General features: G+C 37.2%; 1 protein-coding gene across 3 annotated transcripts in view; it reads right to left on the reverse strand.

Moving 5' to 3' along the window:
* The window catches only part of dhrs7 (dehydrogenase/reductase (SDR family) member 7), a 29,081-nt gene extending 22,620 nt beyond the window's left edge, over positions 1-6,461 (reverse strand). For 2 of the 3 annotated variants that reach the window (XM_039741979.1, XM_039741980.1), the window contains exons 1-2: positions 6,403-6,445; positions 1,763-1,925 (exon numbers count right to left, since the gene is read on the reverse strand). In XM_039741979.1, the coding sequence (XP_039597913.1) occupies positions 1,763-1,892 (130 nt within the window). In that variant the 5' untranslated portion in view covers positions 1,893-1,925; positions 6,403-6,445. Of the gene's footprint in view, positions 1-1,762; positions 1,926-6,402 lie in introns of all 3 variants that reach the window. The other variant, XM_039741981.1, reaches the window with a different exon arrangement.
* Between the last annotated feature and the right edge of the window lie 5,115 nt (positions 6,462-11,576).

The following is an 11,576-nucleotide window of genomic DNA, read 5'->3' on the forward strand; positions in this document are numbered from 1 at the left end:
TTGGTCAAATTTAACCTGAAAATGTTGCAAGGGATGTTAAGAAAGGTTTGAGTTAATCACCTAAGAAAATAATGAATCAGCAAATTTTCTGAGTCATAACTTTCAAACAAAAATCCACACTGCAAGTGACAATACAGTCGCCAAACATTGGACTCCAAACCGGAATTTTTCTAATTATATCTTTAGCTTGCAAATCATCTAAAGCAAAGTAAAACTGTATATGAGAGAAAAATAATGCTGAATAACTGTAGATGAATACTCATCCAAGATAATTTACAGGCAGTACAATGAAAGTGTATGAAGGATGAACTAAAATATATAACAGGAAAAAATAAAGAACTATTTTTGATATGGTAAAAGCAACCATATTAACATTATTAAGGGTAACGTATACTTACAGATGACTTTACAAAAGAGCCTTTCAAGATCAGGATACACTGCAACTGTAAATGTACAACTAACCATATGTATTTTACACAGTATCATATAGTCCTGCTTAAGTTACTTAATTGTATACTGTAGTCTTCTAAACTATAAGAAGCAATTTTCTTTACATTAGTTTATCATACATAGTGCAACTTGGACAATTTGCTTTCTCCTCAAATTCTTATGAAATAATGAATTTAGGTCACATTGTAACAGGGTCATTCCTCCTCTTTTTTTGTTAATTTACAATAAAATATGTACTGTAGATGACAACTTTAAAACATGGATCATGCTATGTTACAACACACAAAATCTTACTACATGATCCAGGATTTTCATTGCAGAAATTTGTCACTGACTTCTGAAAGGCAGTCTGAAAGTATGACAAGTCATGTTTATTAAAGATGATGCCACTGACACAGTTAATGAGTGATTGACTGAGAAAACAGAGCAAGTCAAATGTCATGGTGTTTTGTTTTTTTTTAAACGTATTCCTGTCTCTCACTCTCCCTTAACCACTGCTTTAAAGCATTTCTTGAACATGTTACATAATTTAAGACTTTATTGTACTATTGTTAAAAATACATAGTAAAGTTTTCATTTTCTGAAAGTTTTATTAAGTTTTTAAATGTACGGTATAATAAAGATAATACAAATAAAAATCTAAAAACCTAATACGTCTCTTTGTCATATCAGAAACAATAATTGCTTTAATAGGACACTTTTTTGTATTACATGTCTCAGAGCTATGACTGAAAGAAGTTATCAGAACTTGGTAACATATAGTGCTAAATACATTTTAGACTTTACCTTTAATAAACTTAAACTCATCATAATAATCAGTTTCTTCCTTGTGCCCAGTACTGCCAAGATAGACTGTACAACCAACCATTGCAATTTATAGAGTATATAATATTTAAAATATATTATAAACATTGGAAAGTCTTGGGGTTTATGCCAATACAGCAGAAAAAGAAGAAGAAAAGATTTCCTAGAATTGCTAGGACTAAAGGAGAAACAGATTTATTTATATGCAATCCAGGCTCAACAATGAACTTTTCCAAATAAATAAGTGACTACGTAAAAGCATGAATAAATAATAGTGAGACTATACACAGCCTACTAAAAACATACTGCACTTAAAACTGTGTCAAAGCATCTTCAGTGCAGCTACCGTAAATATTCTCTCTTCTCAAATATTTTTTTTTTAACTTTATATACAGGTGTGCTCTACTAAGTTTAATTTCCAAGATTAATATACAAGGTTATTAACATTCACTTTCTTTGTTTCACAAGATGCAAAATGTTCTGGGAAACAAAATAAACTTAGGTTTACCTGGAGTTTTCCCAAGAAGTTCTGCCCACAGTATAGTAAAATCTGCATCTGCCCTACAGAACCTCAACAACTGAAAGATGAAACTAAACAACAAAAGGAAGGATACAAGAGAAAGCAAGTCTACATCCATGGAGACACTCCTGCTTACGAAGCCTGCTACAGCCTGGAAAAGATAAACATAATCATAAACAATTTTGTTGAATTTCAATAAAAATTTGATCACAAAGAAATCAACAACCGAGTAACTATATTTGATTTAGACTAACTGACTTATGCAAAGCACCTGACTACAAATGAAAGAGCTCCAGGATATCTACTAAAATAATCTATCACCAGATGAACAAAAGAGCTGGAAACTAGAAGTCATCTATAATGTGGAGGAAAATGAGCCAAATATCAGATACTGTAGCAAAAACAAGATACAGTTTTACTTAGTGCCTATAAACTGGATCGCATCTCCAGGACTAAGCAATGCATAAGGAAACATTACACTTTAAATTAATATTATTCATATGCATTATGCCATTATGATGGCTTTTTTAACAACCTGTATTTTTCCATGTCTGAAGATGCAATGAGAAGTCAAGAAAAATTACACCTTTATTTGGCTAACTAAAATGATTACAATATACAAGCTTTCAAAGCAACTCAGGCCCCTTCTGCAGGCAAAGTCAAGTTACCTTACCTGGATTAAGTGGGTCTAAGAATGTCATGTTATGGTAACTGATAAAGCCTCATGAGGGGAACTAATTGGAAAGACCAAGACAGCAGCAGTTTCAGAATACAACACAGCATTACCAATACCCTTTTCACAGCTAAAGAACAATCAGCACCTGACCCAAAGCTGACAGAAAACAACGAGATGGCAACATGTATGCCATATGCCAATGTTTACATTTTTACAAATATTACTTAGGAGCATAACCCTGTTTAATTAAACACTGAACAAAATTAATATTGTTTTTCTCTAGTTAGTAAACTGGCAATACCAGTACCTTGTTCATTCTTTTGGCATAAAAGGCTTACTCCCTATCTCTTAGTTTTAATACGAATCCACACCCATTGTAAAAAATGCATGTAAATAATTGCAATGCACCCTGCTCTACCAAGTTCCTTTGCTTAAAGGCTTTAGATTTACTTATTTGGCTGATGCCTTTATCCAAGGCAACTTACAACATTGGGCGGCACGGTGCGTGGAGTTTGCATGTTCTCCCCGTGTCTGCGTGGGTTTAATCCGGGTGCTCCGGTTTCCTCCCACAATCCAAAGACATGCAGGTTAGGTGGATTGGCGATTCTAAATTGGCCCTAGTGTGTGCTTGGTGTGTGGGTGTGTTCGTGTGTGTCCTGCGGTGGGTTGGCACCCTGCCCAGGATTGGTTCCTGCCTTGTGCCCTGTGTTGGTTGAGATTGGCTCCAGCAGACCCCCGTGACCCTGTATTCGGATTCAGCGGGTTAAACAATGGATGGATGGAACTTACAACATTTATGATACAACTGGTTACATTTCGTTTGCTTTTCCAATTGGAGCACAGGCAGGTCATGTGACTTGCTCAGGGTCACACAGTGTCACGTAGCAGGATTTGAACCCACAACCTCAGGGTTTAAAGTCCAAAGCTATAACCACTACACTAAACTGCCTGCATTAAACACATACTGTATAAAAATAAGTAATTTATGCATAAATCAAAAATCCCCCCCAAAAAATTGCCTTCATTTACGCAGCTGACTTTAGTTTGGTTACTGCCTGGAATACAGCATTTCAGCAAGTTTTCTTAGCTTATTATCACACATTATTTTTTTCTGTATGTAGCCTGAAACAATAAAAAATAACCTAAATGAAAGCTTTAGCTTATAATCAAAAATGTATTAATAATAATAAACAAATACTTTACATAGCACCTTATAGGGTTATCAAAATAATATGGTAGTTTTAAGACACACCAGTAATTGAAAACATTAAAACAAAATTCGTTCTCCCCGTGTCTGCGTGGGTTTCCTCTGGGTGCTCCGGTTTCCTCCCACAGTCCAAAGACATGCAGGTTTGGTGCATTGCCGATTCTAAATTGTCCCTAGTGTGTGCTTGGTGTGTGTCCTGCAGTGGGCTGGCGCCCTGCCCGGGGTTTGTTTCCTGTCTTGTGCCCTATGTTGGCTGGGATTGGCTCCAGCAGACCCCCGTGACCCTGTAGTTAGATATAGCGTGTTGGATAATGGATGGATGGAAAACAAAGTGCAAGAGAGGGGATAAAAATAAGAAGATAAAAAGCAGACGTCCTATGAATTAAAAACAATGATCACACTCTGCAGTATTTTTCAGACTACAACATTAGAACACAAAATGACCAGCTAAAATAAATAATAAATCAGAAATTAGTCTCTGGTTATGAAATTGATTGGAATGAAAACATGTAGTATTCACTTAGGCATCTGAGAACCACTTGCTATATACAACAAAGCAATTGCTTCAACATTTGTGAGGTTCAGTACAATATTTATCTATACTGTATTAATGTATTACTTAAAATAATGCAAAAACATCATATCTTAATATACATAGATTTAGGAAGCAAATATAATTCTGTTCATTAATTGCAGAAAATAAAACACACTAATGTAGTTATTAAATAAGTTAAATATTAATAAAACTGATTGAAAATAGCAGACTTTATAAACAGTGTTTTGAGAACTGATGATCTGAAATTCCTCATCAAAGGCCTGAAGTGAAAATGTTTTTCATGTTCATCACAGCAGAAGCTCTGCAAAGACAATTTCTGGATGTTCACCAATTGTTCAGAGAATCATTGCACTAAAGAGTGGTGATTTGTTGAACGTTCATTAGCAAATGCAAGTGAGGATTTCATAGTACTCTGTACACATGACCCTACAAACAACTTTTCAGTGCTCTAAACTACCAGTTTATTCATTTTTACACATATGTAAAGTTTACATTACTTAATATCAGTAGGTCAAAATACCGAGCTAATAATAATGAAAACATATGTTTCATTTACAAAGGGAAATTCCAGCTAAACTGCAGTATGGTGCTAGTATGAAACTAAAACAGGGGTTAGCAAACTCCTTCCTGGGGGATCACTGTGACTTCTGGTATTCAATCTATCTACCCATTTCTTTCTTGAACTTTTTACTACATGGTCAAAGTGAGCCAAGCCAGAGTTTATCAAAGTAGCACTGATCACAAGTCAAAAACCAAACCGGAACTGGATGCCACAGTACAACCATGCATAAAACCACATCCACACTTACTTTTATCAAGCTAATTTAGAATTGTCAACTTACTAGCATACACATATTTAATGTGTGAAATAAACTAGAGGAAACCTTTGTAATAACAGGGGAATATACTGTACAAACTCCACAGATTCACAGAGAACAAGTCACCCAGCCGGGAATAAAATGTATATGCATGCTAGTTTATGGTGGACACTTTAATCATTATCTTTCTGTGCCATCACTGCTGCTCTTCCATTTTTGTTATTTTTTTTTTCCAATTCAGAGGCAAATTAACTCCTTTATTATTTATCCAGGGCACTCAAAGATTAAGAAGAAACATTTTTGGAAAAGTGGTGAAAAATTATGCACAGGATTAAATTACAGTATTAAAGTGTTCCTGTTAATTACTTTTTGAACAATTTACATTCCCCATGAAAGTTGGCACCATATATAAAGTCACAGAATACATCATGTCAAAGAATGGCATGAATACAGCTTAATTAAAATTAAAACCTTTACTAAGTATATCACCAGGCATACAACTGACAAATAGCCCTCTCCAGGGTAGGTTTCATTTTGTTCATAGTGCTGCTGGAATATGCTCTGGACCCCCAAATGCCTGAATTTGATTCAAGTGGGTTTGAGAAAGTTATTACTTCACGTTTCACAAGCAAGCAAGTTGCCAGTTGGTGCCACTTGACCCATATATTTAAACATTTATGTTTGTATGGTATAACTGTTAAGTTTCATTGGCACAGCCCCAACACACCCAGAAATTATAATCCAGAATGAGAGCATCAGAAGTTACAATGATGCCTGTTGCTCGATCACCAAGGCAAGCACTAACTTTTACAAAGTTATTTTGAAAACATTTAAATAGCATAGCTCTGTAATACTGCATGTTTAATTTAATGAACGTTACACAGCGAGTCTTAAGAGAATACTGAGTTTACAGACATGAGACTGTGTCAGTTCACCTGACAGGTATTGCAACATAACAGTTTGCGCACAGTTAGTGAAATGACATATCATTTGGAATTTTTTTTAAAGATATTTCCATTGCAAACTCCAGGCACCAACCACCTCCATTAAGTACGAAGAGAAGTGACTTGCAAACTAGTTGCAATTCATTAAATGAAAAATGTGAAAATGATACAATATCAAAACGAGCTGAGCACTTGTACTGCAGGGGCGATTAGAAAAGAAACACAACTTCCGACTCTGTCATTCAAAACATCATTGCAACACCGTCTAATAAACGCAACACATCGTATGCTGAAATCGGGTCTTTTTACAAAAAATAGATTTTGCATGGCTCCGCGCTTCTACAGCACGCGACCAACTACCAACCATAAATTTACACTTAAGTGCTACAGCAAATGTAATTTACAACGTAACTTCAGATCAACCCACCAACGAATCCAAACGAGCTTCACCCAAGTGTGAGCAGGCGCGCTTCCGGAAGTTTCAACGTCACAAATACGTCATCATGCCCGCCCACAACTTGGGTGGCCGCCATGTTACTAGAATTTTTTTTTATTTCGAGGTCTTAGACATACACACAGTAAGGTTGTCTGTTTTAAAATTGTATATTAGGATTTTTTTATTTTAATTTTATGACACTTAAAACAGTCCACATGTTCATAGCGTGAGCTCACGAAGTAGTTTACTGTGGAGGTGTAATTAAGAAAGAAAAGTTAAGATTTACGGAATACTCATTATTTCCTGCATTGCGAAATAATGGTGTTTGCTGAGTTTAACACCCAGATCCTCGCCTTTGTTTAATTGACTTTTACTGCCCAAAATAAAAATGAGATTGCAGGTTCAAGCGGTCGCAGATGAATTTCCTGCATAGATTTGATGGAGTTTGTGCCTTCGGCATAACTTTGGAATAAATCTGTTTCTATGGACAGGAACCAGTAGAATTATCGCGAAAATATAATATCCACTTGAAGGGGATTCATGGTAACGCCTGCGAGACCCTGGGGTTGTCGTACTTAATAGAAGGGATCATCGTGCTACTGTCTCACAGTTCCACATTGCTGGCTCATCAGTGGGTTCTCAGTTTTTACTCATGCAGTTCAAAGTTTAAGGTTACATAGACCCAGAAACATATGGGGAGAGCATGTGACTGGTCTAGGGTGATCAGATATCCCGGTTCATGGCTATCTATGCGTCTCGGTTTTTCTGGGACAGACCCGTTGTTAAGTATCACGTCCTGTTTTATACCTAGCGTCCCTTCGATTTTATGTGCATTTTACAAGGTGTACGATACTCCATAGTTATCCCGACTCCCTAAGTCTATTCAGTTTCATTTGCGTCTGTTACTTTCCTCGGATTGATGAGTTGTGCCCCGTTTTGAAACAATGACAATCTATGAAAAAGCTTTTAAGTATTCCGGTTTGGGACTTTCGAAATCTGATCACTCTAGACTGGGCTGAGGATTTAAACCCAGAATTCTGGATCTGTGCTGCAGTAGAGCTAACCCTTGTGCCACCCGGTGTTAAAAATAATGAAGCAATATACGAGAGGCAATGCAAAAGTGTTCACATTGATTGTAGATCAAGTTTATTCTTTCCTGAGTTTATAAAAAAAAAAAAATTAAACTCATACCCATTCTAAGTTATGCCCAAGTGGTACAAGGTAAAAGAACGAGAGGAGTGGAGGTCACACCTACTTGATTCTGAACAAGTCATTAATAAACTAAAACAAACTCCAAAGCTGGTTCAGTACCATATAACACATGGAGAACAATACCACCTTGGCCATTGGGTGACTTATAGGCAACACTTGATGGCTGAGGAGAGAAACAACCACACTCATTCTGTTACTAAATATGCTCCACTGTTTAGCCAAAGCCTCATACAGAGGGTTAGAGTATTTTTTAGGATAAGTAAGCAGCTTCCTGAGTGATATCTGTTTTACCACTTCCTCTAATGCACGGGTGGGAAAAGTCAGTCCTGGGGGGCCGCAGTGGTTGCAGGTTTTTGTTCCAACCCAGTTGCTTAATTAAAAACCAATCCTTGTCAATTATTTAATTTCTTGGCTTGCTGGTGCTTCAACTCTGCCATGTCAAGCCATTCTCATATCCTAGATTTTTTTTCCTTTCTAAGGATATCATCCAAATGATTTGAAGTCTAAAACAGGCAACTTATTCTCAGTGCTTCACTTTTTTCTCTTCACTTTCTTTTCAAGTATTTAATTAAACCCAATAGTGCATGATAAATACACACATGTGTAAATGGAAACAAGCAAAATGGAGAAATGCTGGTTTCTTTTGTTATTTGCATCTTTTATGCTAACTAGCAAAATACCCGCGCTTCGCAGCAGAGAAGTAGTGTGTTAAAGAAGTTATGAAAAAGAAAAGGAAACATTTTAAAAATAACGTAACATGATTGTCAATGTAATAGTTTTGTCATTGTTATGAGTGTTGCTGTCATCAAGAATTTGATTATCATTATTTCTTTCAATGTGTTGTGTTCAAGTTATATTCCCTGTTTGTCAACCGTTGTAAAGATAACAGGTTTCATTAATCAAAGTGTTCACTACCCAAATCGTTACTCGTGAATCTAAGATGTTTAACAGGCATTCCCGGTATTAAGTTGTGGATTTGCCTGCGAATATTTAGCGGTAGCGTGTCTATGAACTTAATTTAACCTTTCCCAGTCCTGCAAAGTCAGTTCACATGAGCCGCTCGGAGTATATGCATCAAAGCTTCTCAGCTGTGCTTGTGCTATCTCGTGTGATCTCGTGATGTCCACGGCTTTATTTAATGTTAGCTCAGACCTGGCATACCAGCAATTTAAACTCCATTACAGCAAGTTTAACTCTGTTACAAAGTGATCAAAAGTCTCGTTTATACCCTGCGTCTTCTCATTAAACTTGTATCTCGCGAATATCATATTCGTCGTAGGCATGAAAAACGCCAGCAGCATCCTGTCTATGAACTTAATTTAAACTTTAGGTTTACACCGTGCTCCGAAGTAGCTGCACTTATGAATATGCTTGTATGCATCACTCGCTTCATATTCTTTTGCTGCCTTCTCAATTGTGTAATGCGTTTTTTGAACAGGTTTCATTCATCGAAGTGATCACTACCCAAATCGGTACTCGTGAATCTAAGATGTTTAACAGGCATTCCCGGTATTAAGTTGTGGATTTGCCTGCGAATATTTAGCAGCAGCATGTCTATTAGCGTAATTTAAACTTAAGCTTTACACCTTGCTTTACTATTGATATGTGTACAAAGGCTTGTTCAGCATCAGAGGGTTTCCGCAGTAGCTGCACTTATGAATATGCTAAGCACAGTCCTTCACCCGCGAATATTTACCTTATATGGGCAGGCACTCAATTACATGGGAGGCGTGATGATGTGGGACTCAACTCCGCCTCACATGGCGACCGAGCTGCAGGCTATGGCTATGGCCGTATATATGGATGAAAGTAGGTTCCAGTTATGACCGTTATGCGTAGAATTTCAGCCTTCCACCTACACTGGAAGTTGGAGAATTAGTGATGAGTGAGTCAGTGAGTGAGTGAGTGAGTCAGTCAGTGAGGGCTTTGCCTTTTATTAGTATAGATAAGGAGCATTAAAAACCAAGACTACAGCTGTTTAAGACTAAAATAAGCAATAAGAGTTCAAAATCTTAACGAGCGAGACAACAAAAGTGAAGCAGAAGTGTTACTTGAGCAATAAGTGCTTCTTATTAAGCAAGTGAGTTGGAAGAGAACCCTGTAGCCACTGTGGCCCTTCAGGACTGAATCTGCCCACCCCTGCTAATGAGTTCAACCTGATTTGCAAGGTTCAATCAGAGCTTTTGATCAGTTTATTTAGTCTTTTGACATCACCTGCATAGAAAAATACACTGGTCACTGCAGTCTGGTAGAAAACATGTAAGAGTGGCATGCATACACCAGGCAACCTAGGCCTTTTCAGGAAATTGAGGCGACACTCTGACCTACCTTGTACACAGCTTCTGTGTTGGTTCCAGTCAAGCCTGTCATATATGTCTTTACCACCTCCACATCTTCACCATCAATGATTATTGAGGGAAGAATCAACTTGACCCTCATCAAGTCAATGATTATCTCCTTTGTTCTACTGATGTTGAGGTGCAAGAGGTTCAATTTGCATCGTTCAAAGAAGTCCTCCACTAGATTCCTGTATTCATTCTCCTGCCCACCGCTGATGCACCCAGCCATTGCTGCGTCATCAGAATCTGCAGGTTGCATGATTCAGTATTGTATCTAAAGTCTGAGGTATAGTGTAAAGAGAACGTTAAACAGGCTGTGTCTCTGCAATGATGTAATGGATACAGTGGGATCACAAAGTAATGGTGGGACTGAATACAGCCATGTAAAAAAGTACACCCCATCATTTTGTGGACATATCAAGATTTGATCTTCATTTAAACAGTATTTTAGATAAAGGTGGTGCAACTGGAAAAAAAGACAATGAAACAATGAAAAATGAACAGATATGCCATTTCCGTCTGTGAAAAAAGTAAGTGCACCCTTGGCTATAATAGCTGATCCTCATCTAGGTATTTCCTATACTTTTCTAGCAGTTTCTCACATCGACTAGAACTTTTTTCCAACTCCTCAATGGAGAATTCTTTCAGCTGTACAATGTTTTTGAAGGGTGTCTAGTGTGCGCAGCCTGCTTTGACTTGGCCATTTCAGATCAGGGTTAGAGAAAGGCGTGAGGAACCAGCATCTGTACGGGTAGCCACTGTCACCTGGCACATATAATGATTGTACATATATGTACAATATATTCACATATATGAAAGTACAGACCATATGAAAAACTATAGGTTCAGCCAGTTGCTTTGCCAACAAGTTAGGCAACATGTACAGCTCCAATAGTAAGTTGTCTGCTTACAGTTAACAAAAGCTGCATTATTCTCGCTAGGTGCCCTTACCGCAATATGAGTACTATCAATTGCCACGATTAGGTTAGTAAAACAAGACACTGCTGCAGATTTCCTGTTTATGTTGATATGTTGGTATGTTGTTAACCAAACCATGTAGAAACTAAATGTAGTGTCTCGCCAACCAAACACAGCAGATACAATGAAGCTGAAGCTAGGCTTAGATACTCCTGACATGCTGGCCAGTTTCCTCTGGTAGGTGCTTGTTGCCAGAAAGTCAACTGCAGTAAAACCTGCATATGAACATATACACCCAATATCAGGCAATCTTTTTAATGCCCGGGCCAACTCAACACATAGTTCAAAGAGAATGATTCTAGAAAGTCTATATTGGTGCATGGCCCAGTCATCATCATGAACAAAAAAACTGACCAGGCCCCAAAAACGTATTCAATTTGTATATAATCATTTGTATAGTCTTCAAGCAGTGCCAAACAAGCCATTAGGCTCTAAATAGGCTGTAATACATGAAATTCAGAACTTTCTGTATGCAAGGAGTAACATGCCATTATTTTTACTGCGCTTTGGTTTTTAATCGTTAGAAGTAACAACAGGTAGCCTTTATAAATTGATAAAAAAACAAAAAATGTTCTTCAGTGCATATTTGCAGCACTGACCCTTTTAAAAGGGGACTAAAATTTAGTCTATATATCA

This window comes from Polypterus senegalus, chromosome 18, assembly GCF_016835505.1.
Source record: "Polypterus senegalus isolate Bchr_013 chromosome 18, ASM1683550v1, whole genome shotgun sequence".
NCBI classification, from domain to species: Eukaryota; Metazoa; Chordata; class Cladistia; order Polypteriformes; family Polypteridae; genus Polypterus; species Polypterus senegalus.